Source organism: Diprion similis, chromosome 3 (genome assembly GCF_021155765.1).
Source record: "Diprion similis isolate iyDipSimi1 chromosome 3, iyDipSimi1.1, whole genome shotgun sequence".
NCBI classification, from domain to species: Eukaryota; Metazoa; Arthropoda; class Insecta; order Hymenoptera; family Diprionidae; genus Diprion; species Diprion similis.
In genome coordinates, this window is record NC_060107.1 from 15,227,507 (window position 1) to 15,246,895 (window position 19,389).

The 19,389-nt window shown below is 38.4% G+C and overlaps 2 protein-coding genes across 3 annotated transcripts; one reads left to right on the top strand and one right to left on the bottom strand.

The window, feature by feature from the left end:
- The first annotated feature begins 9,823 nt into the window (after nucleotides 1-9,823).
- LOC124403988 (deubiquitinase OTUD6B) lies at nucleotides 9,824-13,753 on the top strand. The gene is made up of 4 exons (XM_046877769.1): nucleotides 9,824-9,968; nucleotides 12,505-12,889; nucleotides 13,109-13,328; nucleotides 13,496-13,753. Exons 1-4 carry the CDS (start codon nucleotides 9,899-9,901, stop codon nucleotides 13,682-13,684), a joined length of 864 nt encoding a protein of 287 aa, XP_046733725.1. The 5' UTR covers nucleotides 9,824-9,898; the 3' UTR covers nucleotides 13,685-13,753.
- A 153-nt stretch (nucleotides 13,754-13,906) lies between these two features.
- Nucleotides 13,907-18,979, bottom strand: LOC124403987 (lysine--tRNA ligase). Of its 2 annotated transcripts, none has more exons than XM_046877768.1 (8): nucleotides 18,762-18,979; nucleotides 18,085-18,223; nucleotides 16,334-16,780; nucleotides 16,012-16,257; nucleotides 15,340-15,762; nucleotides 14,532-14,725; nucleotides 14,207-14,369; nucleotides 13,907-14,134 (listed from the first exon to the last, which is right to left on the bottom strand). In XM_046877768.1, the coding sequence occupies exons 1-8, from the start codon at nucleotides 18,797-18,799 to the stop codon at nucleotides 14,048-14,050; spliced, it is 1,737 nt and encodes a 578-aa protein (XP_046733724.1). In that variant the 5' UTR covers nucleotides 18,800-18,979; the 3' UTR covers nucleotides 13,907-14,047. The 2 variants fall into 2 exon arrangements, with proteins under 2 accessions (XP_046733724.1, XP_046733723.1); XM_046877767.1 differs by lacking the exon at nucleotides 18,762-18,979 and adding an exon at nucleotides 18,333-18,653.
- Nucleotides 18,980-19,389: the final 410 nt, after the last annotated feature.

Below are 19,389 nucleotides of genomic sequence, written 5' to 3' on the forward strand. Positions count from 1 at the left end.
CGACTTCGGAAAATGCTGCAATTAATTCTTTAGGGCACTATTCCGACGTAATTTTGCGGGAGAAATCGATTGAGCACAGTCCCAATACGCTGCGAGCAACGGATCAGAAGTTACAGTCAAAAAACTGCAGATTCTCGTCGTCATTTCTCTGCTGTTGGTCCTACGCTGTTTTCAATGTGTTTTTTGAGTTCCTGGGGTTCCAATCAGCCAAAAAATGGTCATACAAATCAATTCGGAGACCAGAAATTTTCGGCTCCAGAAATCGCAAGAAAAGTAAGGCTAACCCCTTTGGATTTTTGTCAAAAATTTTGACGACTTTATAAAATGCTGCAATTAATTCTTTAGGGCACTATTTCGACGTAATTTTGCGGGAGAAATCGATTGAGCACAGTCCCAATACGCTGCGAGCAACGGATCAAAAGTGACAGCGAAAAAACTGCAGACTCTCGTCGTCATTTCTCTGCTGTTGGTCCTACGCTGTTTTCAATGTGTTTTTTGAGTTCCTGGGGTTCCGATTAGCCAAAAAATAGTCATACAAATCAATTCGGAGACCAGAAATTTTCATCTCCAGAAATCGCAAAAAAAGTAACCCCTTTGGATTTTTGTCAAAAATTTTGACGACTTCATAAAATGCTGCAATTAATTCTTTAGGGCACTATTCCGACGTGATTTCGCGGGAGAAATCGATTGAGCACAGTCCCAATACGCTGCGAGCAACGGATCAAAAGTTACAGCGAAAAAACTGCAGATTTTCGTCGTCATTTCTCTGCTGTTGGTCCTACGCTGTTTTCAACGTGTTTTTTGAGTTCCTGGGGTTGCACTCAGCCAAAAAATGGTCATACAAATTAATTCGGAGACCAGAAATTTTCGGCTCTAGAAATCACAAAAAAAGTAAGGCTAACCCCTTTGGATTTTTGCCGAAAATTTTGACGACTTCGGAAAATGCTGCAATTAATTCTTTGGGGCACTATTCCGACGTAATTTTGCGGGAGAAATCGAATGAACACAGTCACAATACGCTGCGAGCAACGGATCAGAAGTTACAGTCAAAAAACTGCAGATTCTCGTCGTCATTTCTCTGCTGTTGGTCCTACGCTGTTTTCAATGTGTTTTTTGAGTTCCTGGGGTTCCAATTAGCCAAAAAATGGTCATACAAATCAATTCGGAGACCAGAAATTTTCGGCTCCAGAAATCGCAAAGAAAGTAAGGCTAACCCCTTTGGATTTTTGTCAAAAATTTTGACGACTTTATAAAATGCTGCAATTAATTCTTGAGGCCACTATTTCAACGTAATTTTGCGGGAGAAATCGATTGAGCACAGTCCCAATACGCTGCGAGCAACGGATCAGAAGTGACAGCGAAAAAACTGCAGATTCTCGTCGTCATTTCTCTGCTGTTGGTACTACGCTGTTTTCAACGTGTTTTTTGAGTTCCTGGGGTTCCAATAAGCCAAGAAATGGTCATACAAATCAATTCGGAGACCAGAAATTTTCGGCTCTAGAAATCGCAAAAAAAGTAAGGCTAACCCCTTTGGATTTTTGCCGAAAATTTCGACGACTTCGGAAAATGCTGCAGTTAATTCTTTAGGGCACTATTCCGACGTAATTTTGCGGGAGAAATCGATTGAGCACAGTCCCAATACGCTGCGAGCAACGGATCAAAAGTTACAGCAAAAAAACTGCAGATTTTCGTCGTCATTTCTCTGCTGTTGGTCCTACGCTGTTTTCAACGTGTTTTTTGAGTTCCTGGGGTTGCACTTAGCCAGAAAATGGTCATACAAATCAATTCGGAGACCAGAAATTTTCGGCTCTGGAAATCACAAAAAAAGTAAGGCTAACCCCTTTAGATTTTTGCCGAAAATTTCGACGACTTCGGAAAATGCTGCAATTAATTCTTTAGGGCACTATTCCGACGTAATTTTGCGGGAGAAATCGATTGAGCACAGTCCCAATACGCTGCGAGCAACGGATCAAAAGTTACAGTCAAAAAACTGCAGATTCTCGTCGTTATTTCTCTGCTGTTGGTCCTAAGTATTTTTCAATGTGTTTTTTGAGTTCCTGGGGTTCCAATTAGCCAAAAAATGGTCACACAAATCAATTCGGAGACCAAAAATTTTCGGCTCTAGAAATCGCAAAAAAAGTGAGGCTAACCCCTTTGAATTTTTGCCGAAAATTTCGACGACTTCGGAAAATGCTGCAATTAATTCTTTAGGGCACTATTCCGACGTAATTTTGCGGGAGAAATCGATTGAGCACAGTCCCAATACGCTGCGAGCAACGGATCAAAAGTTACAGTCAAAAAACTGCAGATTCTCGTCGTTATTTCTCTGCTGTTGGTCCTAAGTATTTTTCAATGTGTTTTTTGAGTTCCTGGGGTTGCACTTAGCCAAAAAATGGTCATACAAATTAATTCGGAGACCAGAAATTTTCGGCTCTAGAAATCACAAAAAAAGTAAGGCTAACCCCTTTGGATTTTTGCCGAAAATTTTGACGACTTCGGAAAATGCTGCAATTAATTCTTTGGGGCACTATTCCGACGTAATTTTGCGGGAGAAATCGAATGAACACAGTCACAATACGCTGCGAGCAACGGATCAGAAGTTACAGTCAAAAAACTGCAGATTCTCGTCGTCATTTCTCTGCTGTTGGTCCTACGCTGTTTTCAATGTGTTTCTTGAGTTCCTGGGGTTCCAATTAGCCAAAAAATGGTCATACAAATCAATTCGGAGACCAGAACTTTTCGGCTCCAGAAATCGCAAAAAAAGTAAGGCCCTTTGGATTTTTGCCGAAAATTTCGACGACTTCGGAAAATGCTGCAATTAATTCTTTAGGGCACTATTCCGACGTAATTTTGCGGGAGAAATCGATTGAGCACAGTCCCAATACGCTGCGAGCAACGGATCAAAAGTTACAGTCAAAAAACTGCAGATTCTCGTCGTCATTTCTCTGCTGTTGGTCCTACGCTGTTTTCAATGTGTTTTTTGAGTTCCTGGGGTTCCGATTAGCCAAAAAATAGTCATACAAATCAATTCGGAGACCAGAAATTTTCATCTCCAGAAATCGCAAAAAAAGTAAGGCTAACCCCTTTGGATTTTTGTCAAAAATTTTGACGACTTCATAAAATGCTGCAATTAATTCTTTAGGGCACTATTCCGACGTGATTTTGCGGGAGAAATCGATTGAGCACAGTCCCAATACGCTGCGAGCAACGGATCAAAAGTTACAGCAAAAAAACTGCAGATTTTTGTCGTCATTTCTCTGCTGTTGGTCCTACGCTGTTTTCAACGTGTTTTTTGAGTTCCTGGGGTTGCACTTAGCCAAAAAATGGTCATACAAATTAATTCGGAGACCAGAAATTTTCGGCTCTAGAAATCACAAAAAAAGTAAGGCTAACCCCTGTGGATTTTTGCCGAAAATTTTGACGACTTCGGAAAATGCTGCAATTAATTCTTTGGGGCACCATTCCGACGTAATTTTGCGGGAGAAATCGAATGAACACAGTCACAATACGCTGCGAGCAACGGATCAGAAGTTACAGTCAAAAAACTGCAGATTCTCGTCGTCATTTCTCTGCTGTTGGTCCTACGCTGTTTTCAACGTGTTTTTTGAGTTCCTGGGGTTCCAATAAGCCAAGAAATGGTCATACAAATCAATTCGGAGACCAGAAATTTTCGGCTCTAGAAATCGCAAAAAAGTAAGGCTAACCCCTTTGGATTTTTGCCGAAAATTTCGACGACTTCGGAAAATGCTGCAGTTAATTCTTTAGGGCACTATTCCGACGTAATTTTGCGGGAGAAATCGATTGAGCACAGTCCCAATACGCTGCGAGCAACGGATCAAAAGTTACAGTCAAAAAACTGCAGATTCTCGTCGTTATTTCTCTGCTGTTGGTCCTAAGTATTTTTCAATGTGTTTTTTGAGTTCCTGGGGTTCCAATTAGCCAAAAAATGGTCACACAAATCAATTCGGAGACCAAAAATTTTCGGCTCTAGAAATCGCAAAAAAAGTGAGGCTAACCCCTTTGAATTTTTGCCGAAAATTTCGACGACTTCGGAAAATGCTGCAATTAATTCTTTAGGGCACTATTCCGACGTAATTTTGCGGGAGAAATCGATTGAGCACAGTCCCAATACGCTGCGAGCAACGGATCAAAAGTTACAGTCAAAAAACTGCAGATTCTCGTCGTTATTTCTCTGCTGTTGGTCCTAAGTATTTTTCAATGTGTTTTTTGAGTTCCTGGGGTTGCACTTAGCCAAAAAATGGTCATACAAATTAATTCGGAGACCAGAAATTTTCGGCTCTAGAAATCACAAAAAAAGTAAGGCTAACCCCTTTGGATTTTTGCCGAAAATTTTGACGACTTCGGAAAATGCTGCAATTAATTCTTTGGGGCACTATTCCGACGTAATTTTGCGGGAGAAATCGAATGAACACAGTCACAATACGCTGCGAGCAACGGATCAGAAGTTACAGTCAAAAAACTGCAGATTCTCGTCGTCATTTCTCTGCTGTTGGTCCTACGCTGTTTTCAATGTGTTTCTTGAGTTCCTGGGGTTCCAATTAGCCAAAAAATGGTCATACAAATCAATTCGGAGACCAGAACTTTTCGGCTCCAGAAATCGCAAAAAAAGTAAGGCCCTTTGGATTTTTGCCGAAAATTTCGACGACTTCGGAAAATGCTGCAATTAATTCTTTAGGGCACTATTCCGACGTAATTTTGCGGGAGAAATCGATTGAGCACAGTCCCAATACGCTGCGAGCAACGGATCAAAAGTGACAGCGAAAAAACTGCAGATTCTCGTCGTCATTTCTCTGCTGTTGGTCCTACGCTGTTTTCAACGTGTTTTTTGAGTTCCTGGGGTTCCAATAAGCCAAGAAATGGTCATACAAATCAATTCGGAGACCAGAAATTTTCGGCTCTAGAAATCGCAAAAAAAGTAAGGCTAACCCCTTTGGATTTTTGCCGAAAATTTCGACGACTTCGGAAAATGCTGCAATTAATTCTTTAGGGCACTATTCCGACGTAATTTTGCGGGAGAAATCGATTGAGCACAGTCCCAATACGCTGCGAGCAACGGATCAAAAGTTACAGCAAAAAAACTGCAGATTTCCGTCGTCATTTCTCTGCTGTTGGTCCTACGCTGTTTTCAACGTATTTTTTGAGTTCCTGGGGTTGCACTTAGCCAAAAAATGGTCATACAAATCAATTCGGAGACCAGAAATTTTCGGCTCTAGAAATCACAAAAAAAGTAAGGCTAACCCCTTTGGATTTTTGCTGAAAATTTCGACGACTTCGGAAAATGCTGCAATTAATTCTTTAGCGCACTATTCCGACGTAATTTTGCGGGAGAAATCGATTGAGCACAGTCCCAATACGCTGCGAGCAACGGATCAAAAGTTACCGTCAAAAAACTGCAGATTCTTGTCGTTATGTCTCTGCTGTTGGTCCTAAGTATTTTTCAAAGTGTTTTTTGAGTTCCTGGGGTTCCAATTAGCCAAAAAATGGTCATACAAATCAATTCGGAGACCAGAAATTTTCGGCTCCAGAAATCGCAAAAAAAGTAAGGCTAACCCCTTTGGATTTTTGCCGAAAATTTTGACGACTCCGGAAAATGCTGCAATCAATTCTTTGGGGCACTATTCCGACGTAATTTCGCGGGAGAAATCGATTGAGCACAGTCCCAATACGCTGCGAGCAACGGATCAAAAGTTACAGCGAAAAAACTGCAGATTCTCGTCGTCATTTCTCTGCTGTCGGTCCTACGCTGTTTTCAATGTGTTTTTTGAGTTCCTGGGGTTCCAATTAGCCAAAAAATGGTCATACAAATCAATTCGGAGACCAGAAATTTTCGGCTTCAGAAATCGCAAAAAAAGTAAGGCTAACCCCTTCGGATTTTTGCCGAAAATTTTGACGACTCCGGAAAATGCTGCAATTAATTCTTTGGGGCACCATTCCGACGTAATTTTGCGGGAGAAATCGATTGAGCACAGTCCCAATACGCTGCGAGCAACGGATCAAAAGTTACAGTCAAAAAACTGCAGATTCTCGTCGTCATTTCTCTGCTGTTGGTCCTAAGCATTTTTCAATGTGTTTTTTGAGTTTCTAGGGTTCCAATTAGCCAAAGAATGGTCATACAAATCAATTCGGAGACCAGAAATTTTCGGCTCCAGAAATCGCAAAAAAAGTAAGGCTAACCCCTTTGGATTTTTGCCGAAAATTTTGACGACTCCGGAAAATGCTGCAATCAATTCTTTGGGGCACTATTCCGACGTAATTTCGCGGGAGAAATCGATTGAGCCCAGTCCCAATACGCTGCGAGCAACGGATCAAAAGTTACAGCGAAAAAACTGCAGATTCTCGTCGTCATTTCTCTGCTGTTGGTCCTACGCTGTTTTCAATGTGTTTTTTGAGTTCCTGGGGTTCCAATTAGCCAAAAAATGGTCATACAAATCAATTCGGAGACCAGAAATTTTCGGCTCCAGAAATCGCAAAAAAAGTAAGGCTAACCCCTTTGGATTTTTGCCGAAAATTTTGACGACTTCGGAAAATGCTGCAATCAATTCTTTGGGGCACTATTCCGACGTAATTTCGCGGGAGAAATCGATTGAGCTCAGTCCCAATACGCTGCGAGCAACGGATCAAAAGTTACAGCGAAAAAACTGCAGATTCTCGTCGTCATTTCTCTGCTGTTGGTCCTACGCTGTTTTCAATGTGTTTTTTGAGTTCCTGGGGTTCCAATTAGCCAAAAAATGGTCATACAAATCAATTCGGAGACCAGAAATTTTCGGCTCCAGAAATCGCAAAAAAAGTAAGGCTAACCCCTTTGGATTTTTGCCGAAAATTTTGACGACTTCGGAAAATGCTGCAATTAATTCTTTGGGGCACTATTCCGACGTAATTTTGCGGGAGAAATCGATTGAGCACAGTCCCAATACGCTGCGAGCAACGGATCAAAAGTTACAGCGAAAAAACTGCAGATTTTTGTCGTCATTTCTCTGCTGTTGGTCCTACGCTGTTTTCAATGTGTTTTTTGAGTTCCAGGGGTTCCAACTCGCCAAGAAGCGGTCATACAATTCAATTTGGAGACCAGAAATTTTCGGCTTCAAAAATCTCAAAAAAAAGTAAGGCTAACCCCTTTGGATTTTTGGCGGAAATTTCCACGATTCCGAAAAGTGCTGCAATAAATTCTTTGAGCCACTATTCTGACGTAATTTTGCGTGAGGATCGATTAAGCGGAGTCCCAATACGCTGCGAGCGATAGCTGAAAAGTTACAGCCGAAAAACTCAAAATTTTCATCGTCACTTCTCTGCTGCTGGTCCTACGCTTCTCGTTCATGTGTTTCCTGAGTTCCTGGGCATTGAATTACCCTAGAGATGGTCATACAAAGCGATTCCGAGACGAGAAATTTTCGGCCCCGAAAATGACCAAAAAACTAAGACTAACCCCTTTTGATTTCTGTTGAAATTTCCTACGAAATTGAAGAATTCCGCAATCCATTCTTCGTTGCCCTAATCCCACGTAATCTTGTGAGGGAAATCGATCGCACGCAGTCCCAATAATGCGTGAGCAACTGATCAAAAGTTACAGCCGAAGAACGAAAGACTGACTTTTTTGATTCCGTTACTACTGGACTTGTATCCGTCATTTTGCTGCTTTAGGCCCTACGCTATTTTTGACTCGTTTTTCGAGTTTTTGGGGGTCCAATCAGTTCAGAAAGGGACATGTAAATCAATCTTGAGACAATAATTTTCTCACCCCAACAAAAAAGTAAGGCCAGCCCCGACGGATTGTTGGTGAAAGTTTTGACTTTGAAAAATGCTGCACGTAATATTTTAATGCACTATTTTGACGTCATTCCACGATAGGAAATAATTGAACGCAGTCAGAATACGCTGCGAACTACTGAATGACGAGAACCGTTGAAACACATTAAATATGCCCCAGCACCCATCAGGAAGGGAAATGAATTTATTGCTACGAAACTTTATTCCTGTACAGTTTCAGTACATTTATTACGCCTTAATCCTAATACATGTGTTAGGGTGTCAGTCTATAATACGTAATGAAGTTCATGAATATAATACTAAGGTACATGGCAGTATTTAAGAAATGATCGAACATTACATAACAAAGCTGACTATCATCTTAGAATGAACAAGTACAATACATATTACCTTAACCAGCGTATGACAAGTAGTATAACAGATAGTATTTAATCAAGTTTGTGAGTACATATTAAGTTTTACCCTGCGCATAGGCGCAATGCACCTTGGCAGGATACGATATACCTATATAACAGTGTATTGTTATATGCAGCACGAATTAGAATGAATGAATAACAACTTTCTGCGTGTTTTCTTCGTATTTCCCCAAAGGTCCGTCGCTATTTTACTTCCGTTTTTGAGTTCCTGGGTGTCCAATTGGTTAAGGAAGGGTTACACAAATCGATTTCGAGACGACAGATTTTTCGCCCAAAAAATAAATAAGGCAGATTTATTACAAGAATCTTGAATATAAAAAAAAATTGTTTCTCGCCCGATATCAAAGAAATTTCGCGAGAAAAATCGACTGCGCGCAGTCCGAATACGCTCCGAGCAACGAATCAAGAGTTACAGCGACAAAACGAAAAAATTTTCTCGCAACTCCGCCGCTGTCGACCCTACGCCCTTTTTGGTGCTTTGATGTCCAAATACCTTAGACAGGTTTATACAAATCGAATATCAGACGACAAATTATCTGTTCGGTAAATCACGATACACGTAACCAAGAGTACGCGTGGATAACTGTTCGACTTGAGCAGAGCTCTGTGTTATAAATTATTTGCCCATGAATAAATTTTACATGAATAATGACTTCTGTAATATAAATGTCTTATACATAAATTAAATGGATCACAGACTAATAATTCATTATCACTATGCAGACAAGTAATTCATAATATAAGTCTCAATATTCTTTTAAATATTTTTTATAAGTTTTCATCCCTTCTTTTATCTTATAAGGATAAGATAAGACAATATAGTAAGGATTACATAAATCACGTTCACTTTCATATTCTATAGCAAATCGGATGGCACTTTTTTGATTATCAATTAGATTGTTTTTAATCAACATGGGAACTTATAAATCTTCGACGTGTACAGAATTCTGCTTAATTGTAAGTCATACAGTTATTTCACCAATACCCTCAATTACAGCATAATGAGAAAGAAATTAAATTATCCCACACTTTGGATGACAATTAGCCCTCGTATTTCGTCTTTTCGTGATACCCGGAAACAATGACCCTGTTCGGAACAGATCGTATTGCTGCTACCGCGGACACATTTTCATGAGCAGTTTTTCGCAGTCGTAGCGTGGCGCTGTGCTACCGCAGCATTTTTCTACCCGTGAAAATCTAGCCTGAGCTGCGTTCTGAAATCTCATTCGAGTTAATTCAGGTATCATCGTATCTCTGTCAAACGCATAAGATCAAACAGAGAAACAACAATACTCGAGTAACTCGAATAAGGTTTCAGGCAGGCCTGTGATTCTATCGTCATGTATTGGTGCGTTCCGAAATTAGCTGGCAGCGCTAAAAACTCCCTAGGACAGTGTCAGAGCTAATCACGAACTTTGGAGCGCAAAAGAGATAAAACGAATACTATAATTATTCTCTGGCGTTTTGCCTGTCAATTTCCCTAAAATCCTGTTCACACTACATACATGTCAAGCTTAGAGCATATGTTCTAAGATGTCAAGCGCTGCCGAACTTATGTCGGCATAGATTGATGTAGATTCCATGTAGATTCCTCCAAATTCTTCGCATGTATCGTCTGTGTTTTCAAGTTCTGCCGTGAGTGAGGTGATTACCGATTAGTGAAAGCTGAGAAATTCAGACTTATTCTCCTGCTTACAATGGCTGATGAAGTGATAAATGAAGAAGCATTGTCTCTGAAACATAAAAAAGAACGAAAAGAACTCCAAGGTATGACGCAAATATGACTTGCCACACATCAATCACATGCTTTAGAGCTTCATCTCGTCTAAGGGGGTATCCTAGTCTAGAAATTTTAAAATAACATTTTTTTCACGATCCCATAGTTTTGAAACGAAATTGAGTATCCCTTATATTCGCTAGCAAAGGTCATACAATTAATATCTGAATTCTGCATCAGCTGTTATTCATTAGTCTTTACATATACGCGGATTGCTTCAGTCAAGCCGCTAGTCAACCCTTGTTATTATAAAAACGTTCTTTCTCTATATGCACTTCGACAAGATACCACATCTGATTATACCAATTTCATCAGATATACTATTTTTGCTATTATTTCTTCTGCCTAACGTTTGCTTGATTCACACAGAAAATCTATTTTGTTCGTTGTATATGAACGAGAATTTTTTCGCAATCCTCAAAATTGGTGACGTTCTAACAATTCTAAAAACCCTACTACATAGTAGGGAAGCACTTCTGTGCTCCTTTTCAAAAGGGAATCATATATTGTAAGCCGCATGTAAGTATATATTTCGCCATAGAGTTCTGATGTTTTACGATACAGGCAGGTATAGAAGCAAAAACCTAAATCAATGTACACGTGTGTACCTGCATAACCTGCACAAGATATGTAGTGAGTTTAGATTTTCCTCTACTTCAGCAAGCAGTTAAGCACACGCGTGAACAGAGACAGTTTGTAGTGTGAATTTCAATTTTATCAGGCAGAGTATAGTTACTGAAGTATGAATAGGAATGTTTCAAAATATAAGGCCCTCTACGCAGATCCAGCCAAGAAAAGGAAACTTCATGGAATCGATATAGCATGGAACAATAAACAATTTCCACTATGGTTTAGCCATAAAGTTAAAGAAGTCACAAAACTTCTAAGCGTCAAATGCAAACTATATGACGATTAAACCGTTATCAAGAAGAAAGAGCATATGAGACACGTGGTGAAGCTAATGAGTACAAGACTCTGCAATGCTAAGAAAGTCAACATGGGTATTAAATAACTGGAGAATTTATTACATATTATGGTTTGGTGATTCACAGGAGTCCCAACTCTCTGGATGACATTACTACAAAAACTCCACAGATGAGCATTCAAGTATACAAACTGTTTCCTTGGATTGGAAAGTTGGTGTCAATGGCATAACACAGAGACTGAAGAAGCTCTTGATGAGTATACGCATAAGCCACCTCTGAACGACAAAGTTCTAGAAGTAATTAGATCGATTTACAACGATTTGACGGATAATTTACTAGAAAGATGTTTGGGAGTAAACATCCAAAATAGTAATGAATCTCTGAACTCACTAGTTTGGAATTTTGCACCAGAGCACATACATTCTGGTCCGGCCACGATCGAAATTGCCATCTACCTAAGAGTTTCCATTTTTAACAAAGTCTAGCAGTATTTTACAAATATTTTCAGTTATGGGAATATTCAGTTATTGGTCAGTAAACAAAAGTGTATGCTTATTAGAATACCAATAGTGGGTTTGCTGATTTGAGAGACAGGCCTCAGAATCATCACAAAAAAAAGGTCAAAGCCTCTCGAATAAGAAAGGTCAGCTGCCTACTACATGTCGGGAAAAAAAAAAAAGCCTTTATGACTCAGGAATCGCCGATTAATGGTATGTATCTTAAAATTCAATTGAAGAAGAAAAAAGAAAATTTCTATAAAAATGTTTAATATAAAAATCTGAATTAGTGACCTTGTAAATTCTCAAGTATCACTTTGATCCTTTTTTACTTTTGGTGCCGAAAAAAAGACAAGAATTCTGAATGCATTTTTCTTGAAACTATATTTTTCCAACTGATGGACATGCTAACTCAAAAACTAATCATTCGATTGATTTCAAATTTGGTGTGTATATTTGTGACCCAATTGTTTATTGCACCAACTAGTAATATCGGATAAAAGTTTTTTTTTTTTTTTTTTTTTTATGAACAATTATTGTTATTAAAAGTAAAAAAAAACATTACCAAAATTACTACACTTCATTTTTACGACACCGCCCGTTAGTAAATTTCACTTCCTGTCGTATTCTTTACTCCCAGCCATAGTTACACTCACTAATTGCTACTCTTTTTGATTTTTCAATTTCAGAAAAGCACAGCACCCGGTACCACTTTTTTATCTCTACACCCGCGACACTGTGGAGTGGCCGTAATCAACATAATTTTTAATTACAAAACTTACAGAGTAGTTCTAAATATCAATAAATAAGTACAAAAAATATCGGGCGAAATATTTATCAGTTCCTGCATAAAGGATTCCTAAAAACAGGCCAAAAAATCCTTGTCTAGACTAAAATACCCCCTTAACTTTACATTACTATTTATTATTTATTAAGGTTTACAGTATTCATGGTTAGTGATAAATTTACTGTATGAACGATCGAACAATATAAAAATCTAAGACAAGGGAAAAGGTGTAACAAATTTTACAAGTTTTTTCTAATTTAGGTAACTATTCTTAATATTACTATTATTATTGTTGTTATTATTCGGTTTCGACCAGCTCAAATCCAGAATTTGAAAAAGTCTATCTGCAAGGGTGATAAAAAACGGAAAAAAGAGATAACTGAGGAAATAGCACAGCTCGAGATTGATCTGGATAAAAAACAGGAGCAGGAGATAATCGATTCAAGAATCAAGGAAGTCCCAGTTGCAAACGAAGACGTCTTACCCGATGATAACCAGCCAGAACCGGCGCAACAACGTATATCAAAAGCACAGAAGCGAAGAGACAAGAAAAGTAATGCAGAAAAGGAAAGAAATCAGAGGATCATCAAGCAGGAGGCAGAAAATGTTCATGGGAAAAGAAACGTCGAAACACAAGCGATAATAAAAATACTCCAAGAACGTCACCTCCGGATCCATGAAATTCCCAGCGATGGTCATTGGTAAATTCTTACTCATCGATTGTTTATATGTCGACAAAAAAAAATCATGGACACTTTTCACTGTTCATCGATACGAAATTCCATGTTTTCGGACAGCAGTTGAACATGCCCGACGAAATGTTTTATATTCCAGGATTCTGATAAGTTTTTTTTTTTAAGTTTATTGATCTTGTATCAGGCTACAATGATCTTTAGAATGGTCATAAACTTTACTTTCAGTTTGTACAACGCGGTTTCTCATCAGCTAAGAGAAATAGGAGAAATCCCGTTGGGCTTCAAGACTCTTAGATTGAAAACTTCGGAGTACCTCAAAGCCAATATGAACGACTTTGTACCGTTCTTACACAATGCTGAATCGGAAGAAACTTTGTCTCCTGAACAGTATACGAAGTATTGCGACGATGTTGCGGGGACAACTGCATGGGGCGGTGCTGTTGAGGTATTAAATTCTTACTGGAATAAATTCAGTCACATTTGAGTGTTCACTACATTTTTTTTCTCAAAAAAAGTGAAAAATTTTGCTCTTAAATAAAACACCCTTGTAGATATACTGAATAATTTTCTTATGAATGTGATACTGATGCATTGAATGCTTCATCTCAACAGCTACAAGTTCTCTCCCAAGTTTTGAAGTGTCCGATTGAAGTGATACAAGCAACTGGATCTCCGTACGTTATAGGCGAGGAATATAAGGATGAAGGAAAAAAGGTTACCTTGACTTATCACCGCCACATGTACGGACTCGGCGCTCACTATAACTCTGTAACGAAATTTGCCATCAACGAAGAAAGTTGATCGACGTGTCGACTTAATTCATCCATCATTCATTGCAATTGTCGTAAAATTTGTCGCGCAATGGCGAATGAAAAAAAAATTTGAGGATAAACTGACCATGGATCATTTTTTCAAGCATTCGGAATCTAAAATTTAATACTTTTTCATTTTCGTTGCTATGAATTAAAAGTTTCGCTGGTGTATTCTGTTTCATAAATGGATTCAATTGATTAAAAGAAAATATTTATCCCAATAATACGAGTTGATTCTTTATTTGCAATCAAAAGAATGATAATTTTAAATTAAGATGATGCTCATAAATAGTTACCGGTAACACTTGATTTTAGACAACGTTGTCACTATTTGTCGTATCGATTATGGATGTCAATCAGCTTTTTTTTCAGCTTCCTGATTCGCCTCTCTGTTTTTGTTTGGGTCATCCGGTCTCATGGCAGGGAAAAATAATACCTCCTGTAGAGAAAACAGGTTCTGATTAAACTTGATCAGATTTTACAAGTCCGAGTTACTCAGAGAATACAGTACCTTGATGTTATTGGAGTCTGTGAGAAACATTGTAAGTCTGTCAATTCCGAGTCCCCATCCAGCTGTTGGGGGTAATCCGTATTCCAAAGCAGTGCAGAAGTTTTCATCAACTAACTGAGCCTCGTCGTCTCCAGCTGCTTTGTCGCTTGCCTGTTGCTCGAACCTGCGAACAATTTACAAATAATACTAGACTTTTAGAAGTGAGAGTACTTGATACTTCCTGAAATAGGGGTTCGGTCTAACAGATTTGAGTTTCATTCAAGGTTTCATAGATGAAAATTGAGACGATGGAATAGAAGAGCGTGAATAAAGCTCCAGATATTACCTTTCTCTCTGAACAAGCGGATCGTTCAACTCTGTATAAGCATTGCAGACTTCTTTTTTCATAACGAAAAGCTCAAACCTCTCGGTTAATCCTTTCTCAGATCTGTGCCACTTCGCCAATGGCGACATGATTTGGGGGTGGTCCAAAATAAACGTTGGATTAACGCACGTTTCCTCGATGAACTCGCCAACAAGCTGTAAAGGGTTGTTCATACATGAAAAAAAGTGATTTTATTCTAATTACTGATTTGATTTGTATTGAATATAATAATAATAATAATCATTGTCCCCAGAAGCTATAGTTTGTATGGGGGAAACGATCAGTAATCATTATTATGCGTCTGCAGCCACCTTAATTTGTTCAATAGAAACACCTATGTTCGCACAGGGAGCACGGAAATCTGTGGATAATCTTGCCCAAGTGTAGCCGGAACGAGTTGAAACCTTGCTTTGCCAATTCATAGCCCAAATAACGTGATTCATCTTACAATTTTTGCAAATTGCTGCTCAGACCCTCTTCGACACACTGGGAATTTGAACCAAAGTCCTCCAATTCTGGTTTTGTACACTAGCGTGATGCAACTAAGGTTGGCTAACAAGTTAATATTTATGCAACTGACGGTTCACGTTTTATGTAAGAGTATTAAAAAAAAACTTTGAGAAGTATAATCCGAATTTTTCCAATAACATATTTACTATTTTAAGGGTCTTTGGAAACAAAATGAAAACAATACACTTGATCGAGAAATTCTAAGAAGATTTCAAGTTTTTGGGAAAGTCAATGCCTTGTTTTAAACTCCTAAACTCACCTTGTCGAGAAGCCTGGCAGTGGTCCGTGGTGCAGGACACTCTACATTGTGTTTTTTGCACAATTCACTCAGAAATTTTGTAGCTTCAGGCGTATTCAATTTATCGGGGTCGGGCAGCTTGACGTTCAACATTTCTTCAAGTGTTTTGAGCATTGGAACCCGCTTGAAAGGAGGTGTGAAGTCGATTTCCACTCCGTCACTATCCGGGCCTTCAGGGTGAAAAACTATCTTATATGTTCCGTGGATGCTCTTCACCATGCCAGACAACATGTCTTCGGTTATTGTCATCAGATCGTTGTAGTCCGCATATGCCATGTAAAATTCACAAGTTGTGAATTCTGGGTTGTGGGTCAGGTCTATTCCCTCGTTTCTGAACTGTCTTCCTATCTCGTAAACTCGATCTATCCCTCCGACAACGAGCATCTGGGTGAAAACGACATTTTTTTTTACTGCACATTACACTGAAAGGAAGTTAGTTAGGTTTTGTTTTGGCGATAATGGACTCAAACAATGAATTAGAGCGTTAGGGAATACGATAAAGAAGTCAGTTGATTCTTCCCAGAAAATTGTCTGTATGTAACTTTCTATGAAGTTTGATAAATACAAATTGTTTCTCCTGCAAATTGAGTATGTATTCATTTTCGAGAGATAGAACATCTGGGTTGTACATACTTTGTGGTACAGTTCAGGAGCGATTCGCATGAAAAGATCCATGTTGAGATCGTTGTGATGTGTGATAAATGGTTTAGCAGTTGCACCGCCTGCTATCATGTTCATCATGGGTGTTTCAACCTCTAGAAATCCAATGTTATCAAGGAACTGACGTACATAGGCGATGATTTTTGCGCGAACGTGAAAGACCTGCCTGACCTTGTTGTTCAAAATAAGATCTAGATATCGTTGACGGAATCTCGTTTCCTGATAAGTAAAAGTTCGTTTAAAATGTTGAGAACAATCATAAAAACCATTGTAAAACAGTTAGTAAATTATCTACCTTGTCTTTAAGCCCGTAGTGGAGATGGGGCAGCATGCGCAAACATGGAGTGAGCAGAGTTATGCTTCTCGGCATGATCGAGAACTCTCCCTTTTTTGTTTTCCCCGGATTACCGACGATTCCGATTATGTCGCCCCTCCTTATCTTCGCCGTATCAACAAAGAATTTCTCCTCGTCTTCGTAGTGTCTCGCATTGGTCATCACCTGGATTTTTACACCCTCGCCTCGCAGATCGTAGAAGACCAGCTTTGCCCCCGACTCACGAATAGCGTGGACACGACCGGCAATGCTGTGAATTTCATTCTCCAGGATCTCCCCTTCCTTAACATGACTAAACCTCTCTATGAATAATTCCAAGGACGTTGAAACATGGAACTTATGTGGATAAGGATGCTGCCCAGCTGCCTTAAGCTGGCTAACTGTCTGTGTTCGTAACTTGAAATATTCCTATGAAAAAAAAGAAAGTAGTCTCAGAAACTGTGCAAAAATGGTCTTAAAAGACTAACGAAAAACCAATTCTAAAGCATATAATGGAAAAGATTACTTCGCTTAAGGGCATATCAAGTTGTTGAAAGGCTCAAGTAAATAATGTTGAAAACAAATGGACCCCATCCTCTGAATTGAAAGTTAAATAAAAAGCCGTTTGTCAAATATAGAACAATGTTATTCACACTAAAGATGGTGAACATGAATGGAACAACGTCACTACTATACAATGATAATGATGTGAGGAAAATTCGAGTCGGATATCAACTTTTTAGAAAAATGCACTGTTGCATTAGGGGTATACTTTTATTTACTTGGCTGTAGAAAAAACTTTTATTAGATTTAAACTTTGAGAATTCTGAATTTTGACCCGAACCCACTACCATGACAATTTTTTTCATTGCATATAGTGCATCTATCAAATATGCTAATTTTGTCAGTAGATTACCTCTTACAAAAATCAACATAAAAATCTAAAAGTTTTCATGCACATTCACATAGAAGTTTAGAAAAAATATACATTAGATTACTATTTCTAAAGTGTTCTTAGTTCATCGCAGATATATTTTCTAGAGTAAAACAATAGACGTACGAATTATTCAAAGTTTTAGGACTAGTATAAACAGTTATTTTTAAGATAAGCAAGTATCTCTGTCGCATTATGAATTTCAATCCGAGAAATTGTTTGTACACTGACAACATAAAGGAGTTCACAAATATCGTACAAAAATAAAAAAAATAAAAAATTTTTTGAATGTAATTTTTGTGAAAAAAAAAATCATCTAGAACATCAGTGTGATATAATTAAGTGGTCAGTATTGTCATTTTTTGATAGTATTGCCATTAATATATTAAAATCTATTATCATGATTTTACTCAGTTAAATCTAAAGAACATAATAATTGCAACTGACGCAGTACTTAACATACAATCTTTATAAATGTATAACAAAATAATGTTTTCAATATCTATATAGAAACTATGGCATCTGAAAAATGTTTTTTAGTTACATTTTGAAGCGAACATTATGATATTATATATCTATACGCATAGAGGTCTATGAACTTTTGCGACACCGCAAGTTACTAGATTCTATAGTTCCACAAACATTGTATTCTGGCTAAACAACATTTTTCAAATAATTCAAAACGATTATGGGTATTTACAATTTGAGTCAAAGATCTTGATTGATTTACAAATACATGACAAGTAGTTTAAAAAAAATTGAAAATCAGTTAAAAGTGAAAACTGTGTCTTCAACTTACATTTGGGCTGATTTCCTCCTCCTCCTTTCGGTTTGGTTTCTTATCCTTAACGGACTCCGCTTTGGCTTCAGCCGCTGCCAATTCTTTTACAGCTTGTTCTTTCGCCTTCTGTTCGGCCTTTAGACGTCTTTTCAGCTCGCTAAAGTGAACGAAAAATGATTGTTAGGTTATGTTACATTCGGCTTCTTTGAGTATTGATTTGTTTTCCAGTGGGAAATGAAACTGGAGGTTCAATTTCAATGACCCACCTCGAAAGAGGTCGTTGGATGGATATTCGTCGAAATATTGAATCTAATCTTAAGGAGGAAAATTCTGTGAGCGAAGAGCCAATATTGCGAGAGCATTTGTTGGTTAGGATACGAAGCATGATGAATACACCGTGGAAGTTCCTAACCTACACAAATTTGATAACATTCAAACTGTTGATATAATTAAGTTCGTGTACGAGATCGAAAACGGTACAGTCTGATAATTGACACAAAATTAATATGTCAAAATACAGAACATCGTGGCTGGCAACGTGGGAGCCTAGAGCGACAGACGGCACGCGTTTGTTTCAGGTTATTATCGAGAGTCCCGTGACTAAACTGAGTAATGAATTTATGGTCACGCATTTTCTAGGCAGTGAAAATCGCCCTGGCAGAGTTGTCGAGAAAAATATTTACAATATTACTCACTTTTTTGAAACTTTTTCACCGTCGGCAGTATCGGCCATGTTGGTAGCGTTTCGGGAAAGGTCTGGCGTTATTACGTTGGCAGCCTTGTACTTTGGGGAGGCCTGTCATCTTCGTAATTTTTTGTCAGTTCCTTCGAATTTTTCTCCACTTCCTCGTCTTTTTAGTCTCCAATACAAAACTATCAACTAATGATACTGGCATACACATTTGTATTCGAGTCGCGGATAGGTGACAATCCGCTCAACTTGCACAGTACCGTTTAAAATATCTTGACGTCGGTGTCGCTCGACTTAGCAGCATTGCGGCTTATCTGACTTGACACATCTCCCTCTTGTTTAGGTCTCTTTATATGTTTGCATTTTGAATTTTTGTATTTCTTGAATAATGATTTTTTATATTCATGCAAATTTCGATTTTGTTTTGCCTTTGAGAGAGTAACAGTCGGATAAGTTTTGTCCAAGAAGCGGTTATTAGGTATTACAGGTATACTTAGTGATTGCTCCTCGTCTTGGATTGGTTTGCACCACTAATTACGCATCAATCCTAGGCGAGCGACTTTAGACTATATACAATCATTATTTCTTTCGAAATCACGTGCATACAGCATCTGATTGAATCTTTCAAAATC